This window comes from Ostrea edulis, chromosome 4, assembly GCF_947568905.1.
Source record: "Ostrea edulis chromosome 4, xbOstEdul1.1, whole genome shotgun sequence".
Taxonomy (NCBI): domain Eukaryota; kingdom Metazoa; phylum Mollusca; class Bivalvia; order Ostreida; family Ostreidae; genus Ostrea; species Ostrea edulis.
In genome coordinates, this window is record NC_079167.1 from 59,518,477 (window position 1) to 59,538,403 (window position 19,927).

A 19,927-nucleotide genomic window follows, 5' to 3' on the forward strand; every position below is an offset into this window, starting at 1 on the left:
TACTTGAAACAGAGGCTGCTCATGGCATGATCTAACCCCCAGACAAGGGACTGTGAATTTTGAGCAAAAATAATTGTCATGCTTAATTATTATCACTCATTATGCTTCGGATGGGTACTGATCTAATCCTAAAGGTCTTTGGAAAATGTCATGGTGACTTGGAAAAAAAAGTACATTGTATGTAATTTTTGTCTATTCCATTATAAAATAAGATGTACATACTTGGCAAAAAGTTTGCTCATCCTGATCAATGGTCATTTGGCCAATCTTAAGGCCACTAGAATGAATTCATATGTAATTTAGAGGAAAGCATATAATTTTTGTTGAAGCTGTATTTAGCAATGCTGAGCTAAGGTTATGACACAACTCTCATCAGAGGCCACTCAGTAAAGGACAAAGTTATTGGAATTTCAAATTCTCTTCCGAGCTGTTACTTCATAGTGCACAAAATTAATAAGTTCACACACATAAGCCAGGGATTACAATATGCCACATCTAGTTTGAAGGTGTCCGGTCAGGGGTATAAGTGATGATTTCCAGTTTTTTTTTTAGTGTGCTTTGAAAGTGTCTTGCACGAAACAGATGAGCCAGAAAATACAGATTTATTTACATTTTATTTTTCATAACATTCTCGCAACAACATGAATGTTCCGTCTCCCATCCGCTCACACACCATTAAATTCCTTTTTCCCTTTAAATGGAGAATCTCATGACTACTTGATGAAAAACTATTGCATTTTATGCTGGTAGGATATGTATATTTTTATAATGATTTAAAAATATCATCAAAATCATTCTTTTTAATGCAGGTATAATATGCACAATACATTCATTTTCTATCTTAAAAGTCTGTTGCACACTCTATGAAAGAAATTTTACAAATAACTTTCTCCATGTCTGAAAAAATTGCAACTTCATGCTGCTAAGGATTGTTTTAAAAGTTTTCCCAATTGATTGTAAAACACACAACAAAGCGATAGCAACACTATTTTAAAACAGATCTACTTGCAATAGCATTTAAAAGTCACAAATCGTCTTTAAGCATATTTGTAACTTTCATACACCATTTTCTGTGAATACTGAAGATATATAAAAAAAAAAATCAGACTGGATATGCTCACTGGATTATAAATAACAAGCTGTCAACTTTGATACCACCAATTCATTTAAATAAACACCCTAGCGATATTGTGTAAATGTGGATCTGTAATTTTCAATCATACTTCAGAACATAAATGTTTATACATTGTACCTGTTAACGTTTATTAAAAATCCTGATTTTGCCATTTTGAGAAAATCAAAATATACCCTGCTTCACGAATGAAAGAAGAGTGTTACAAAAACACTATTCAGTAACAAGACATAAATATCAACAAAAACACATATTGTTCATATAATAATCTCACAGGATATTAAATAGCACATCTTCAAAAATACATACGGCATGTCTTCTCTTCAGCAAAAACAAACTTTGGCAAAATACAATTTTCCATTTGAGAATATGACTTTATCTTCATGTAAAAACATCATCACATTAAAATGTACATATATATATATATACAATCAAATGCCACATCTATGTTAAAGAAAAAAAAAAAAGAAGAAAGAATTATCTAAATCTAATACTTTCATCACAGAAACATATCTCAAAGGCTGAGTATTTGTACTCTTCAGAAAATGATACAGCACATACTGGTTAAAAAAGGTCAGATTATTTCACAACAAAATATCTTTTATTAAAGACACCAAAATCCTACCATCATACATGCTTAATGCATCTCATTAAATAAAATATCACATTTTTTATCCTCAATAAAATGTAACAAGTGACTTGACATACCCTTAAAGCAGAATTTTAAGCAAGGATTTAATTTTGGCATTATTAGCGAGAGTTTTGAATTTATGGTAGGTAATAGTTGTCTTTCTTGGAATCATGACGTTGCTAAAATTAGTTCTCACTATATAGTTTATAGAAAAATCACTAAAAATTCCACTTATAAGGTAATCTATTGCAAGACATGGCTGGAATACAGTTCATTATGTTCAGAAATTTGATCAGGGATTAAAATCACGGAGCTACAGCACTTGACTGGCAGCACTCTGACTTAGGTAAATAATAGCACCGACAAAATTCACTCCAGCCGCAATGATAAACACTGGGAACCACCGGCCGTGACTCTGAAGTACAAGTTCTGCTGTTAGTGGTCCACAAGTGATGCCTGGGATTGTTGCCTAGGGATAGAAAAGAAAAGCGTATATATCAATAAAAGTTTAACATTCATGGCAAACTTATCATACGCTTTGCAAACCAAGTTTGAAGGAACACCTATATCTACCTATCCGTCTGTCCACAATTTTGTAATGGAAAAGTAGTAAAAGTTCACAATACATATCAAAAAGGCTGCTTAGGATATTAAGAGGGTCTATCTAGACTTGAATCTTGAGTAATTTAAAAGGGTTAAAATCACAGGGTTGGCACGGAAACTAACACTTATTGCAAAAACTGTTAGTAATGCAGAGTTGAAAGAACTTATACTTGATACAGACAATGCTTACAACAAGAGAGGGTGCCATGAACTTACTATGTAATCTCAAATATCAGTCACTAAAATATGCATAAAATTCTTGTTTGTGATGTCCCTTCCTAGAGTAAGAATTGTAGGAACATTTTTTTTTCTTCACATGCTTTCGAATATATTATCAATATATAAGAAATTTGGATGTCAACCACTTATACTACATTCAGTTAAAATCTTAGCTGCAGGATTGTGTAGCTCTCATGGATGGGCTGGACCAACGAGCTACAGATACAGCCATCTTAATGAGAGGCCCATAAGCCACAATGCTCACCTGGGTCACCTTGGCTCTACTGCTCTTCAGAAGAGTACAGAAAGATTTCGACCCTCTTTATTCCCATGAAAATTTTACTATGACCTCATCCTAACCCCATTTGGGCATGACTTAACCAAAGTTGAATCCGCACAACATTGAGATATTACTGGTCAAGATTTTTTTGCCTATATCTATGTATTACGTAAAATTTTATCCCTGCCTTTAGTCCCATCCTAACCACAGGGTATGATTTGAAAAAAAAAAATCTGAATCCACACAACTTGGGAATGTTTGCATATCAATATAATATTGTGTAGCCCTGCTACTCTTGAAAAGAATTTTTAAAAATTTCCTACATATTCTCATGTAAAACTTTCAATCCCTATTTTAGCTAACCCTATTCCCAAGGGTCATGATTTGAACGATATGAATCTGCACTACATTGGAATGTTTGCACCAATCATTGGTTCTTGAGAAATTTTTTTTATCATATATATTCCCATGTAAAACCATGAATCCATATTGTGGCCCAAACCTACTCCTGGGAATTAATGTGAACCAACTTGAACCTGCATTTCCTGGGAATTATATGATTGATCCTGGTCCTGGTGCTATTGGCAATAAAAAAATTTCCTGTATTTTCCTTCCTCCCCATATAAAACTTTACTTCTCCATTGAGGCTCCATCCTACCTACACCCCCCCCCCCCTCCTCCACTGGTCATAAATTAACAAACTTCAATCTGCACTACATGAGGATGCTTACCTATTATCAATATGACTAATCATGGTCCTGCTGTTTTCAAGAAGATTTAAAAAAAAAGTACAATATACAGCCATGTTTTTTCTATAATGAGAAAGTCCAGAAAACTATTTGACCTACTTTGAGCCCTAAAATAGATCATGGTGCACCAATCAAGTTGAAATGTAAACTGATTATGTATTTCTCTGAGAGGGTAGTCGTGACAAAATTTCTGGGCAATACCTGTATTCATAATGAAAAAAAAATCTGGAAAACTTTGACCTTCTTTTACCCCTAAAGTAGGTCAGGGTGCACCAATCCAGCTGAAATGCAAACTGAACTTATATTCCTCTGAGAGGAAGCTTGTGACTAAATTTTAGGGCAATAACTGTATCTGTAACAAAAAACAATTTTCTACTAAGTGATACTATGACCTTGACCATTGTCCTTGAGAAACAATAGGCATCCTCCACTTGGCATAAAGTGTATGTGTACCAAGTTATGGTTCTAATCCAACAGTTTGGTCTGTATCCTGCCTACAAGGTTTTCCTACTAAGTGATACTATGACCTTGACTTTGAAGAACAAAAGGCGTCCTCCTCTTGACACGAGGAGTATGTGCACCAAGTTTGACAGTCCTAACCCAAATAGTTTGGTCTGTATTCTGTCTACAAGGTTTTCCTATAAACTGATAGTATGACCTTGAAAAACAGGCATCTTCCTCTCATCATGGTGATCAAAATGCACCAAGTTGTAAGATCCTGGAGCTTAGCCTACAAGGTCTGGACAGACAGATGAACGATGGCATACAGTATGTCCTGTCTTTGATTGGCGTATAAAAATCATAACCTTTATATTCATATGTAAAACTTTGATCCCCTATTGTGGTCCCATCTTATCATGTGAAGCCATTTGTACAATTTAGAATTAATGCTATGTCAGGAAGGTTTCAAATAAGTTTTATCTTTTCTAGCCCAGTGGCTCTTGAAATGACCCCACCCTATTTTACCTTTTCTTGATATCTCCCCTTGGAAGGGAGCACGACTCTACATTTGAACAAGTTTGAATCTCCTTTACCAAAGGATGCTCTGTAAGTCCGATGCAATTGGCCCAGTGGTGAGAGAGAAGAAAGATGGACAGACAGACTACCGGTGATCAGAAAAGGTCACTTGAGCTTATAGCTCAGGTGAGCTAAAAACCTTCAATTGATGGTACAACTTTATCTGTAACGGATTCTGGCATTATATATCTGTATGATTACATTGCCAAATCTACCAGTATATTTCAATAATATATTTCCCTACTATACTTGCATATACCTTAAAATATTTACCTCAACCCTATTTGACCCAGAAACTCTCAGCTTCAATAAAATTCACCTGTTTATATACTCGGGGGAAAAAATCACTTTGGACCTTGTTTTTCACACACATTATGAATATCAAAAGAAGAAAATATCTTAGCTCTCCTAGATGTGTATTAAGTTTTTGTGTTGAATTCAATTTTGGTATAATGAAAACCTAAAAGTTAATATGTAGTCCAAACCTTCGTCCCAACAGAGACTTTTTCACGCGGCATATAGAGACCCCGACACCACAATAAAGAATCCTCACTGTTACCACCCTGAGCACCATGCTAAGCCTAGGTCAAAGTTTGTGGCACTTCACATAAAGCTGGTGAAGTCATAAAACTGTTAGTACAAAAGTGGAACTACCTCATCTTTAAATATTTAATTGAAAAGGTATTTGGGAATAAATCATTGCTTTTGAATATAAACAGAAAGTGCATATATGAAATCAACAGGGTTTGCATTCACTGGATTCTGAACCGGGCTACATAAACAGGTGAACTTCATCAAACCTTGTATTGGGAATTGGTTAGAAAACAATAATCATTTAATTGGGATAATTGAAGAAGCATACCAATTTGAATATCAATTATAAATCAAAAGTTAAGATGCAATAAAGTACACAATTATTACATGAATTTTCATACAAACAGAATATATGATGTTAAAATATGTTCCAGTAAATATTCATGGAGTCACTTGAAGTCATGGAAATGGTAAATATAGACATTGTCTACTGTCATTCTTTTCCCTCTGAAAGTTGTTTTATCTAAAAAGATTTTGGGAGTCAATCCTTGAGTGTTCAACCAAGATTAATGATTTCCCAAACTTTCATTTAGTTAGGTTTAGGAACTCGTCTTTATGTTATAATAGCTAAAGTGAGCAGGAAACTTTCAGATTTTATATGTTAAGAACAGCATTTCTGATGATCGATTACGGAAAAATAATCATTAATTGTTGGAAGAACAATATAAATAGACTGATTTTTAAAAAATCATAATCGATGGTCAGAACATCTCTAATTGAAGCAAATTTTCCTTTAAAACGGGCTTTGATAAATGAGTTAAGATACAGTCTTGACACAAGTTGTTAGGGATTCTTTGATATCAAAATCTCGAGGACACGTAATACTACAGAGATAAATACCGGTCTGAATAACGCACAGAAAAAGTTGCACTGTAAATTCAAATGTTTTATAATGGTGCACATAATGGTGCACCTGTGTCTATCTGGTCCCTCCATTCTCTCCCACAGAGCTTCATTCCTGCACCTGTTGTCATCATACAGTTTTCCTATGGTCACTTACCAATGTATTGGAGATGGCAAAAGTAATTCCGGCATGATTAGGAGCCACTTCTGCATGATTGCTTAAATGCCCTGATGAGTTACAAGCACTTAAACCCAGAGATAAGGAAACAAAGCTGAAAAGTAAAACAAATAGTTACAAATTTCATCCCATTGTACTTGATGATCTAATACTTTAAGCCTCAATGCACAATGTATCTTTTCCACCATATCAACATTTATATATTATATATTTATGTATGTATGCTAGGAGTTAATTCATATTTATTATACATGTATATGCATCTACACAAAATGCATAAAAGATTTGTATCATATTTAAGGAACTTATTTATGCCTAATTTGTGAATAGAGTATGTTTCAAATCATACAATCAAGACATGGGTACTTGATGTTACAAAAAATTTACAGAAATTGATAATCACACACCTATGCTAAACATCAAGTTGATATAAACTGTATTGGTAGGTACACGACTTTTAATGAACCTGTGTGTGAATTTTTTTGTAATGTCAATGGGATATATTTATCAAAGTGCAGTATTCCCAACGAATACAGGGGGCACACAACATGTTGTGGTCCTCAATTTATATTGTACAACTTGACCAGCATTGCAATTACCATCCATAATGATCGGGTACATAACAACTGGGAGACACCCCCCCCCCCCCCAACTCTTCCCACCAAGGTACTTTTTTTTGGTTATAATCACAAGCAAAGATGGTTATTTTTATGTGCAAAGTTCAATCTATTTTTTTTTTAAAATAGTGATAGTGAACCGTAGTGGTAATGTAAAATTTAACTGAGAAATTGAATTGAAGGAGAATCTTGCCAAACATCAGCACTTTACATATATACAGTAAACACTATGTAAATCTTCTTGTGTTACCTAAATAATTTCTATCATCCAAACGAAAATCTTAAATTACCAACATTTAGTACGTACATATTATGAAGTGTACTTACAAAACAGCAAGAGATAAATTATTTACAGCACTGAAAAATAAAATAAATAATCCTGGTCCTAGAAGACCTATGCTGGTCATCAGTCGCCTCACTGACAGCAATGTCCATTTGTCTCTGGTAATCAAGGAGTCGGCAAAGTGACCAGCACCTGTAAATTATCATTCACTTGTTAATGAAGAAAAAATTGTAATAGTACAATACTTGAAGAAATTTATGTGGGTTGTTAAATATGTAAATTCAGATGGTAACATTCATGCATGGGTACTGTTTACATGATGCTGATATAACGTTTAACGAGCATTTTCTGCTGTTGTCCATTTGTGGATAGGAAAAATCCGCAAAAACTACACTAGCAATATATACTGTTACATGCTTATACTATAAGTACAATATATACTGTTACATGCTTATACTATAAGTACATTCAGGTATAATGCAACCTCAGAAATTGAAAGTGCATATAATTTGCTACCATTTATGGATCAAATTGCAAAAGTTTCCAACCATAGTAAAATACCCGTTATATGGTATTTCTCTACAAAAAGCTACAATAAACTGATATGCAGGATTTTAACCTCGTACAACCAGGCAAAATACACAAATTTAAAATACAGGGGACTCTTGATGGCTCAAACTTAGATGTCTCAAAGATTTCCACTACATGAATAAACAATTTGCTCTTGTTCTTTCGAACTCTTGATCTTTTGAAATCCAGGATCTCTTGAAGTAAAATTGTTTTCCATTATATATACTCCTTTAAAATTTAATTGTAATACCCCGAAGTGCTAATTTTTATACATGTACAAACAGTGGGTCACTACAAACTTAATTACCACCATGTGAACCTTACCTGCACAAAGACCATTGTTGATACTTAAGAAGGCAGGATTTGACATCATTGTAATTAGCAAAGACATTTTACCAGATATATCAACCTGGGGAAAAATTGGTCTGTTCAATGATGGGCCCCAATACGTCAGTTTCGAGATACGAACTCTTCTGTATAGGAGGTGCATTTAGTGGAACTTTGAATGCCTAAGTGGGACAGAGTGGATATACAGCCAACGAGGAAGACGATGAAATGTATTAAAAGCGGCTTCTCTTTAAATATGTAAATGTGGGAAATACTAAATACTATCGAAAGAAATGTTTTACCGAAGTGGAAACATACAAACAATGTCATATTTGCAAGAAATGTCTTGGATATGGTACTTATGACCAGCGAAACAACGTGATAGGATAAGAATTCTATGTATTTAATTACTCTCTAAATATTTATCTCTTACTTAGTTTGTGTATCAGTCGAATTCGGGTTTTCAAACAGTGTATGAGAAACTTACTGAGTACATTCACTTATGCTATGATGAATATCTGTCCCACTCCCGCGTGTAAACAAATTCTTTCGCGCCTTACTATGTACGAGAGTTCTCCAACGGGAAATAACTCAGACGTATCTCGAAACCGGCGTATTACTATTAACCTTATTAAAGTTTGAAAGGTAAATGGTGAACATGAGATGCAACAGGAATTTTTGACTGCAACAAATAAAGAGTAATTAAAGAGTAATTAAACACAAATAAAGATAACTAGTTTCTTTATTCATCTTCAGATGAAAATAAATTTTGAATCTAGATACATTAACAATATTACAAATTTTAACATCCTCTTATGTTAATTTTGATCAGTGTAAAAATTTAAAACAGGTCAATCAAGTGCCAATTTCCAGACCCTTGAGAACTCGAACTAGTTGAAGTGGTTGTATCAGGTCAGTTTTATTGTGGTCTCGTGAACTTTGAGTTTTTAAGAGTCGCCTGTATATGTATATACTGAATTTACTCCTAAGAGTATGTATCATATCATTAAAAATTCCTTGTCTTATCATTGATACTTTCTTAAAAAAAAGAGAGATGAAATGAATCTCACCCATTCCGACTAGAGAATTCATGATGTAAGGCACTGCCGTAAACATTATATGGCTCTTCTCCGCCCCCAGTGTACGAGTCATATAGGTTGGCAGCCACTGCATTATGATATAGTTCGACCAGTTCATGCTAAAGTGAGCTATATAGATGGACCAAAGAGGCCAATGGCACAGGAATTCTCGCCAGGAAACATTGTTATTACTGACCTGAGGAAAACGAAGAGGAATTAAAATCCAAGACACCAAAAGAAAAGTACTTTAAATATATAAATACATACATACACATAATACATTTTAAATGTAAAGCAAATTTTTCTGTGGCAAATTTACAGTAATGATAAAAAAACCCATTAATTTGATAACATGAATTTAAATTGAATTATTTAAACTAATTTTCTATACATGTATCTTCCTTATTCTTATTCAAAAGTTTAAGATCCAGATTGGATGCTCTGAATATTGACATATAACATATGATACTCAGATCGATATCTAGTAATGGGTGTTTTACCTTGGGTGGATCTTGAGATGAAATGTATGATATTCAGCCAGATTCTAGTTATTAAGATTTTTACCTTGGGTTGATCACCACAGGTCTAGTTATGCGAGTTTTATCTTAGGTGGATCTTGGTAAATGTAGTTATGGGTGTTTTACCTTAGGTTAAGCCTGACAATTCTTGCTATGGACGTTTTACCTTGCATGGATCTTGAGGTGTCTAGTAATGGGCATTATGCCTTGAGTGAATCATGAGGTGTCTAATAATGGGCGTTTTACCTTGCATGGATCTTGAGGTGTCTAGTAATGGACATTTTACCATGCGTGGATCTTGAGGTGTCTAGTAATGGGCATTTTACCTTGAGTGGATCATGAGGTGTCTAATAATGGGCATTTTACCTTTTGTGGATTTTGAGGTGTCTAGTAATGGGCATTATGCCTTGAGTGGATCTTGAGGTATCTAATAATGGGCATTTTACCTTGCATGGACCTTGAGGTTTCTAGTAATGGACATTTTACCTTCGGTGGATCCACAAAGTCCTCCTCTGTGGATGTCCTGATTTCCTTGTACATGAGAATCCATAACAGGACCCACACAAAACCCATAAAGCCAAATAAATAAAACATCCACTCCCAGTCAAGATGAGGACAAAGCTGCAAAAATAAGGATTTTTTTAAAAATTCATATATTTGTAGTACAAAAAAAAAATGCAACTTTTAATACTGGCGTATCATCGTTGTTCTTATTGTTTATATTAATTTTCTTTGTTTTTTTAACTTGATCCAGAGTACAAAATTAAATTATCAATGAAGTGCAATTTTTTCTCATTTCAAAAGAAGTTTTCAATGAAATCAAGCATAAATGAAACAATATCTTTTGACAATTTCATAAATTTGAAACCCATGAAAATTGATGAAACCATAGTATTCCTATAGGAAAATCAATTAATGCCCTTTAATAGTCTCGTAACCATTTGTTAAACTGAAGGGGACTATAGCTTTCTTCTCCATCTGTCTGACTGTCAGTCTGTCCCATATTGGTTTTCCAGACTTCTTCCCATTATGCTTGCGTGGATTTATTTGAAACTTGCAGTGTAGTTTCAGAGTGGCAAAATACAGATCAAGTTCAAATTTTATATTGTTTGATGGACTGGTTTTAAAGTTATTCATTTTTATATTTTACGTTTTTCATTCATCGGGATCGGGACTGTGTTCCAATGGAAATGCAGTAAAGTGGGACGTCTGAATAGAGGCAGTTGACAAGCCTCGATCACTGATTTTGTAAAAAAAATACTTCTCATTAATTTGACATTTCAAGCTCATTAATCACAAAAGGAACATATCAATAAAAATATATATCAAATCTGTTAATTACTGAGTATTTCAGTGAAGTCAGTGAGCGAAGTCTGATGCATCGGCAGATCTCAATTTACTGCATTCCTGCAGTCGTGGGTATTCGAAATAGGCCTTCAAACAGTTGATAGTAAGTAGTATTTTGAAGTCCTTTATAAGTATTTAACATACAGATATTAATGTTATATCGGTGTGTTGTTTTGTGTCCCATTTGCACTATTATTTAAATATTTCTCCCACCTATTTTGTGGAAAGACTACCATTTCCTCCGTGATAAAAACTACATGCATCAACTGTATGAACAACAAAACATTAGATCAATTCAACACGGTAAACATGGTGACTTGGTACCAATGTATCAGGTTACAGTTCAAGGTCAAACAGGGTTCGAAATTAACTCATGTCCGTAAGTCCGAGACTAGTAAAAAACGTGTCGGAGTAGTGAACCCTCTATAGCACTAGTCCGTACGGACTAGTGAAAATCCGGAAATCAATCTTGAATTGGTAAAGATTTTTAGCAATATTTGTCTAAGTCTCTTAGATGTTTGAACTTATGGTTGATTACCTGCATGGTCAAGTGTTTGCATGACTAAGACAGTCTGATCTTCCAAACACATGGAGTGCGTTCGAGACCGCCGTTCTTCGAACGTGCACAAATTGTCAAATTCCTGCCGATTCCGAACACCGAGTACACATCATGAGAACGTGTTCTAGGTGCAAAAATTGAAAATAGTGTGGTCTGAGAACATGCACGTTTATGCGCACATGTTCTCGTCATTCGTAACTCTAACACAGTAGTTCATAACACTATACTATAGCTCATGACTTGGTCAATCGAGTGAATTTTATTGACTTTATTGATAAAATTTCGAACTCCTGTGACTCTAAGATCTGAGCACCAAAACAACAGGAACGTCGATCTCGAACGCACTTATGGACATTTATAAAAGGATTAACTTGGAGGTTAATATTGTATGCTTCTGAAGATTTTGAATGTGAAATAAAATATGGTGGTCTCTTTTTCTTCTGTAGGTGTCAGAAACTGAATTGTTTGCAACTGTGATGTGTTTGGTTTGATTAAAATGAAGATCATTTTATGATATACTGGACGGACTAGTGAAATGCTTTGTGGACTAGTGAACATCAATAGTGACTAGTCCGTACGGACTAGTGCTTGAAAAAGTTAATTTCGAACCCTGTCAAACAACATTAAATGTTCATTTCCTCGAATATTAAGTACAGTCGTCAATTAATGGGGGTGCCAGTAGGGGACATGTATTGCTTATGCAATACTTTCAAAATGCTTGTTTTACCTGACCTGAAGTCACCATGAACTTGAAATGTCTGTAACAAGTAATTGTTGATTGTCAAATTGGAAAGTTGATTTACCACTGAGGCAAATGTTTGTCCAATTGATCCAAATGCAACCAAATAACCAAAAGCTCTGGATCTTTCTTCACATGGAATGGCATGAGAAAAAATGTGGAAAATCGTGGGCAATCCTATAAAGGAAAGCAATGCAAATCAACAATAGCTACTAAGAATTTTGCAGACTAGAAAATTTGTTGTGGAATTTAGACATTTATTTTCAGTTAGCATGTGTTATAAATTTAACTCTGAAACTTGTGGATGATATTTGGAATTTTTAACACAAAACTGCTAGTACATTAAAATTTCAAGTTCACATATTTCATCAGTTATCTGTTACATCTGTACTTAAAACCTGACAGAGGAATAATGATTATAACATTACCCAATCCTTCCCCTAGTCCTAACAGGACTCTTGAAAGTATCAATGCATAAATGGAATGCGCAAAGAAGGGAACAAGAAACGTTGATAATGACCACAAAAGTACAGAAATGGTCAGCATCATTTTCCCACCATATTTTTTGGCTCCACTTCCTCCAATCACCTACAGAAAAAGTTGAAACATTCAATTTTTCTCCATTTCTTTTGGAAGAAAATGTTGAATACTTGTAACTAAAGAATCGGTTCTTTTACAGATGTGACTGTTACTACATATCACTGCATGAGACCATAAAAAACAAGAGCAACGCCAACGTGGCATTTTACGCCCGTAGATTTTGCTCAAGGAAAACATATTTTAGTGGGATTCATATTTTAGTGAAGTTAGCACTGTCCTCTGTGAGCTAATTCATTATCATGGTGATCAAATATACCAAGTTATAATATCCAGGAGCTTACGGTTTGGTTTGTATCCTGCCCACAAGGTTTTCCTTATAAGTGATACTACGACCTTGACCTTGAAAAACAATAGGCACCTTCCTCTCATCAATGATGATCAAATATACCAAGTTATAATATCCTGGAGCTTACGGTTCGGTTTGTATCCTGCCCACAAGGTTTTCCTAAAAAGTGATACTATGACCTTGACCTTTGACCTTGAAAAACAATAGGCATCTTCCTCTCATCATGGTGATCAAATATACCAAGTTATAATATCCTGGAGCTTACGGTTCGGTTTGTATCCTGCCCACAAGGTTTTCCTAATAAGTGATACTACGACCTTGACCTTTGACCTCTCACCTTGAAAAACAATAAGCACCTTCCTCTCATCAATGATGATCAAATATACCAAGTTATAATATCCTGGAGCTTATGGTTCGGTTTGTATCCTGCCCACAAGGTTTTCCTAAAAAGTGATACTACGACCTTGAACTTTGACCTTGAAAAACAATAACCATCTTCCTCTCATCATGGTGATCAAATATACCAAGTTATAATATCCTGGAGCTTACGGTTCGGTTTGTATCCTGCCCACAAGGTTTTCCTAATAAGTGATACTACGACCTTGACCTTTGACCTTGAAAAACAATAGGCACCTTCCTCTCATCATGGTGATCAAATGTACGAAGTTGTAAAGCCCTAGGGCTTATGGTTCAGTCTGTATCCTGCCCACAAGGTCCGGACAGACAGACGGATGACGCCATACCATAATACGTCCCGTCTTCGACGGGCGTATAATTATAGAAATCAAGTTTCGAAGAGTCTAGAAATTGGCACTTTGATTGACCATTTTTAACATTTACACTACACACCATATACCTCTACTTAAACTGTGCAGGGAATGGGTCAAAATTTATTTATGTATGTATTTTTTGATTGACATGTCTCAAAATCCATGGCATTTCTCAAGACAATTATCTAACTTTCAAAATTTAATTTGATTAACTTATTAGTTCAGTTTATAACTTCAAAGACAATTTAATCCCCAGTTTGGGTACCTGGAAAAATGTTGTTGCTAATTACCAAACCATTAAGCCATGGTTTCATAATAAATGCCCTCTCTAAGGCAAGATATATGTGGTCTAATTAGGTCACAACTGACTGACAGCTTCTGAAAACAATGAACACTTTTTTGAAGTAGTGAAAGTAAATTCTAAAATACTGCATATAACAGGACTAAAATTCTACTTCCAGTAGGACTGAGAGATTAGTTCAGAGATCGAGAACTTTAAGAGAAGAGATCAGAGCCATTAAGAGACACCTGCACTTAAAATTACTGAAGTCATCTGCAAGAAAAACAGTAAAACTCTTCCCATGTTTTACAAGTAAGGGGAACACCCTCCTTTCATTGCAGATTCACTGAAAAACAACAGCCCACAATATTACCTGGCTACTCATATATCCAACGGCAAAGGAGCTGAGAACCCATCCCTGTCCATGTAGGTCCCATTTGTACTCATCTGCCATGGGGACGATAGCGATGGGCATGATCACCCGGTCTGCAGAGTTGATGAAGTTGGCAATGGAACATAATGCTATTGCATGGGACGTCCTACTCAACATTTTGTGTTTCCTATGTCTCCCAAGCACACTGCATCACTGGACTATTTGTTAAAAAAAAAAATTAAAACATCAAGAATTTCATCACTTGGAGAGTAAGACTTAAGGAAAATAAGGAAGTACTTGGTTCATTGCAGTAATCAAAATTCAATTTCCTTCAAAGTGTGTGAAATTCAAAATATGATAATGCTTATTTATCATTTTTCAATCCACTTGATTACAGAATGTTGTGGAACAAGCATTCTCCAAGTATTGTATTGCATGCACATGTTCCCTAATGATCCAAAGTTCTTTGTGTAATATCAAGCGGTCCCTTTGAAATTTCAATATTGTCGCTTTTTGCAAGTTCTTAAATTTTCATGCTCAAAACTTGTCAACAATCTCATCATCTGCAAAGATGTCTTTAACATCCCATCAAACAACTCCTCATTCACATTCTAAACATCGAGTTATATAGCTGTGTTAGGAACAACCTAATATCCAGTATTCACATCAAACAACTCTTCATTCACATTCTCAGCCTTGAGTTAACAAGTGAACGTTTAGATGTTTGTGGATAAAAACAATTTAAGGTAGCTCACTACACTAAATCTTATACTCTTTATGACACTATATCACAAGATGGTGATTTAAATTTTTGTGAAATTATTTGTATCGATCGATTTGTTTGTCTAACATCGTAGCTCAGTGGTTAAAGCATTGGGTTGGTGAACCACAGATCTCGAGTTCAAATCCACCTATCTTTTGTTCATATTTGTTAAAATAACTTTTTAAAAAATCATGCTCTTACCCAAATTTGCACATTCTCTGCCTTTTTGGCATATACACTTAATATATATCATCATATCTTTTATAATTAAATCAATTCATACTAATTTGAGAAACTATTTCAGGGTGTAGTGAGCCACCTTAATATATTTCCATTTTACAAGTTTACTGGTGGAAGTGACATCCAGAAACGTGGAAAGGAAAAACATTTTATTAATATGTTCAAACCTAAACTCAATAATTCAGTTGAACTTCATCACATTTGCATATGAAAATGTTCCTTTACAGTTAACCTGCATTACTTTACTATGATGTCACTATGAACATTATGTTTTAACGTTCAGTGTCTTATGATGTTGAAATTTATTTTCCTGCATTGCTTTACGATTACGATGTCACAATGAACAATGACCTCTAAATTTGTTTAACTATAACGTTCTGCTGTTTGTGACGTAATGTCAGTATGTTGCTAAATGTAAAGCTTATGAAGATCTGAAATGAAAGCGCTAAAGCTTTACTAAATGTCTTCATGTTTCATTTTCAAAAAAAAATCTTTTCCCCTACTTTTTTCATATGTGGCCTGGGCCTGTTTGATTGGAAAAAATCATCCAGCACTTTCATCAAATTGACGAAAAATCAATAACATGTAGTTAACCTTAATTGATGTGTAAAGTACACTATATAAGTAATTTTAACATAATAACTCAATTTCCTATAAAAATAAGTCACCCACTTGTAACTTTCTTGTTCTTAACACTTTGAATCTATTGCATACAATATGATTTGTTTGAGTGACAAATGCCCATTGAAGTACAAAAAAAAGGCAACTTCAATTAAGAAAAATCACTGGTTTTTGAGAGGAAGGGACCTGTCTTTGGACCTAAATTGGGTGCAGAAAAAATCACTGACCTATATACATATATATAATATTGTAGTATTGGAGAGAAAATTTGTGGCTGGACTGAAAATCGAACCCAGGACCCCTGCATTACTAGTCAGGTGCTCTAACCCAGGGATTTTTTTACCCCTTAAATCCAGGGGCCAGCGCCTTCAAGTTTGGGAAAAATAACGATATTTTATTGAAATTGGGAAATTTGTTTCATACAAATAAATAAGAAAAACAAGCAAAAAAGTTAACCATTTGATATTTCATTATCAATGTGGGGCTTAAACAAGCTTTAATTTCCGGTCTTTGGCATAGAAAAAACTGTCAAAAATGTTTTGCAACAGAGTGGCACCAAGGTTGGATGGCGCCTCATGGCATATTCTCATCAAAGCATTCATCATTTGGGGATTTTAAGGCATCATTTGGGGAAAAACACCTGCTCTTTAGCATTGGGAATGGGGCCGAATTTCGGCTCTCTACAGACCCTAAAAAAATCCCTGTAACCACTGAGCTATCCACGGTTCATATAGCTTTAACTACTACAATATAATAATATTCTGTAACTATGTGTCAAGAATTACAACCTAAAAGTGCATTTCCAGATTGAAACAAAAGTACCTAGACTAGAAAATGGAAGCAAGAAAAAATACATGCTTTTGACAAGATATCTAGACAACTCAACCTTTCCACTTACTTTACTGTATAATGAAGTCAATTCAATCCCACTCAACAATCTTACCTTCAAATTCATTTCTCCACAGGGATACACTAAATATTGCATGGTTATTTAATGTTCACTTGCATCTTGGTGTACTTCCCATTTGAAACCCTATTTACAAACATTCACATGTCTGCAAAAGAAGTTACTTTTTCTAGCTAGGGTACCTTGATTTAAATTAGCTGGTAGTCAACTTCATGATGCAGTTATTGACACTTTTCTCAACAAATGGTTATGATTAAAGGATGCAAGTACTTGATATTTTTGAGGATTTTTATCAAGAAAAATTAACATTTCAACGGCATGGCTGCACCTAGTTCGTTGTGCATGAAATAGCATTAATTGCACTCAGATCATTGCACAATACTGCACTGATCAAATATCATTAGTTTGAACATATTGGACAACTTTCAGGCCTGTATATAATGCATACTGAGTATTATAAATTTGAATGATAAGAGTCTAACACTGTGACTATAATTAATCGTTATCCCCTTAAACAAGTTGGGAACACTTCCCCTATAGCAAGATATTCTCGCAAAAACACGATTATCCCTCTTCAGTGAGAGAGTAAACATTACCATAAACAGGTGTTTTGGTGTCTTTTATAATATTGAAAATGGCAAATTTCGTGCAATGCTGAATATGTGCAACACACATTCAGCATGATGCGATTTGTCTCTATAAAATTTACAACACAGTCAAGAAATTTCATATCAATGTTGCTGCGTAAGTGGGAAGGAGGCTGAAATCCAGTGCACATCGTGTTTTTGTTTTGATTATACACATTTGCAAAAGAATTAGACATTTTAGCACTTTTCTTCTTTTCATGTAAAACACGAAGAGATGTACTCCAAGGGTGTTTTTCCTCAGTCGTGTGGGATATATTTACTCTCGCTAAAGAGGGATAATTGCGTTTTTGCGAGAATATCTCGTTATAGGGGAAATGTTCCCAACCTGTTAAACAGGATTAAAACTTTCAATGAAGGAAATCTGTCAAAAATATGGGTAGAGACACAGGGTCTTATCATATATATTTATTTTACATAGGTATACAATAACACAATTTTTATGTTAAATATCTATGGTATGTGACAGGTCCCTGTGGGTAGAGGCATTTTTCCCACGTGTGGGGAAGTCAAAGTTGGACATATTTTAAATCTCCCGTAAGTAGTTATACAAATAAGGTTGTTATATCATTCTACACAAAATCTTACATAAAATGTCAATGAGAATCATTTTTCTTGAGGCTAATTTTTCAATCACCGTAGACGTGGCAAATACATCGCAGCAGTTGACAAACACTTTCATGACCGCTTATATCAATGGATTCCGCATAGCAAAAATAAGTTGAAAATGAGAAAATATCTAAGCCTATAATTCGGAATATTTTAGCGATTTTTAACATATACAAGTAGCATAAATTACTTTCAGGACATTTAAATATCTCTAGTAGCATTTCAGCTTAGTTATTTTTAATGTTATAAGAAGCTATGTATTATCCAAACCGAAAAGACGGCATTTCCCGGGTTTATGACTAGTTAATAAATCAAATGCATAAAAACATGATCAACGGTTTCATAACAATTAATAATGTTCGCAACGAGGTTTTGGAGCTTAGTTTTAAAATGTATATTTGATTTTTACATTAAAGAAAACTCTCAAAAATTTAAAGAACTGTGCTACAGTACGTGTGCCGTTACCTATTTTCGATAGTATCCTAATTTCGATAGGTTATTATTTTTAACGATCATTCGATAATTGTAATGTCATTTTTCGGAATGTTTTTCCCAAAATCAGCGTCAGTAACAAGAAGTGTCAGATAGCCAAAAAGATCGAGAATTACGCTTTTCAAAGAGGTAAGACTACAATTCTGTGTGCATCTATTCTGAAAACGCCATTTTTCCCAATGCCAAAAAAACCACAATGAAAATCTGATTATTTTCCGTCGAAAACAGCGTCCTCTTCACCTATGCTGTCGTCTGATAATAAACTCAATGCTGTGTTTTAAAAATAGATAAGCCTCTCTTTGGGTGAACTATCGGTTCAAGAGAACAGTATGGAAACGCATTATAGTCATATTACCATACGTTTTTTAAAAAATTCTCTGTTTTAAAATTTGTTTTTATTGATTTCTTGTTTATTTCTTTGCAGATATTTTCCATCCAGAGAGGAAATTATAAGAATGATGATCCAGAGGCCTTGGGCAATGCTTTCCAGTCGATAAAATATGGAATGAGTGTCCATGCTGAATTGTTACTGCCAAATGTTTCCAAGTCCCCTAGACAACTTTAAAATATGATAAATGGGCGTAATAACATTGGGTGTGTGTCTTCAGGACCTTCACCACTATTTAAAATTGTTTGAAGTTGCTTTATTTGTTCATTATTTAATGTAATCAATTTGGTCGAAAAAATAAGAATAAAAGAATCATTCTATTTAATGTTGTTTTAACACTAACAGCGCGCCATACTTACTATCGAAAATAGGTGACGTCAGTCAAAACAAATTTGATTATGGCGGATCTAACGAAAGTTGAAATGCTACCTGGATTTTGATAGTTTTAAACAAAAAACAGCATATATTCATTAGATAGAGTTAATTGATTAGAACAGATAAAATTCAGGTGAGAAATAATTGCTGAATATATTAAATATATAAAAATAGTACTGCACTATCGAAAACCGGTGACACCAGGATATATCCGACTTCTTTTTGTGCTCAAAATTAACCACAATTTATTCACATAAAGTTGATTTGTTTGTTTGCTTCAACAAAACATAAACA

The 19,927-nt window shown here is 34.4% G+C and overlaps 1 protein-coding gene and 1 long non-coding RNA gene across 3 annotated transcripts; one reads left to right on the forward strand and one right to left on the reverse strand.

Moving 5' to 3' along the window:
• Positions 1–595: 595 nt before the first annotated feature.
• LOC125670326 (sialin-like) lies at positions 596–18,628 on the reverse strand. Of its 2 annotated transcripts, none has more exons than XM_048905420.2 (9): positions 18,358–18,628; positions 14,595–14,812; positions 12,714–12,873; positions 12,350–12,462; positions 10,127–10,261; positions 9,114–9,318; positions 7,191–7,338; positions 6,226–6,340; positions 596–2,232 (listed from the first exon to the last, which is right to left on the reverse strand). In XM_048905420.2, the coding sequence occupies exons 2-9, from the start codon at positions 14,769–14,771 to the stop codon at positions 2,077–2,079; spliced, it is 1,209 nt and encodes a 402-aa protein (XP_048761377.1). In that variant the 5' UTR covers positions 14,772–14,812; positions 18,358–18,628; the 3' UTR covers positions 596–2,076. The 2 variants fall into 2 exon arrangements, with proteins under 2 accessions (XP_048761377.1, XP_056019204.1); XM_056163229.1 differs by lacking the exon at positions 18,358–18,628 and adding an exon at positions 17,162–17,268.
• A 205-nt stretch (positions 18,629–18,833) lies between these two features.
• Positions 18,834–19,583, forward strand: LOC125653196 (uncharacterized). The gene is made up of 2 exons (XR_008802509.1): positions 18,834–18,999; positions 19,295–19,583. It is a non-coding gene; the product is annotated as an uncharacterized LOC125653196 (long non-coding RNA).
• Positions 19,584–19,927: the final 344 nt, after the last annotated feature.

What these genes read in the sequence shown, in the direction of transcription:
- LOC125670326 (XM_048905420.2), bottom strand. Translation starts at nt 14,771, where the DNA reads ATGTTGAGTAGGACGTCCCATGCAATAGCATTATGTTCCATTGCCAAC. An exon ending in TTGGATATATGAGTAGCCAG is followed by an intron (nt 12,874 to 14,594) that starts GTAATATTGTGG and finishes CTTTTTCTGTAG; the next exon opens with GTGATTGGAGGAAGTGGAGC. An exon ending in AGGACTAGGGGAAGGATTGG is followed by an intron (nt 12,463 to 12,713) that starts GTAATGTTATAA and finishes TTTCCTTTATAG; the next exon opens with GATTGCCCACGATTTTCCAC.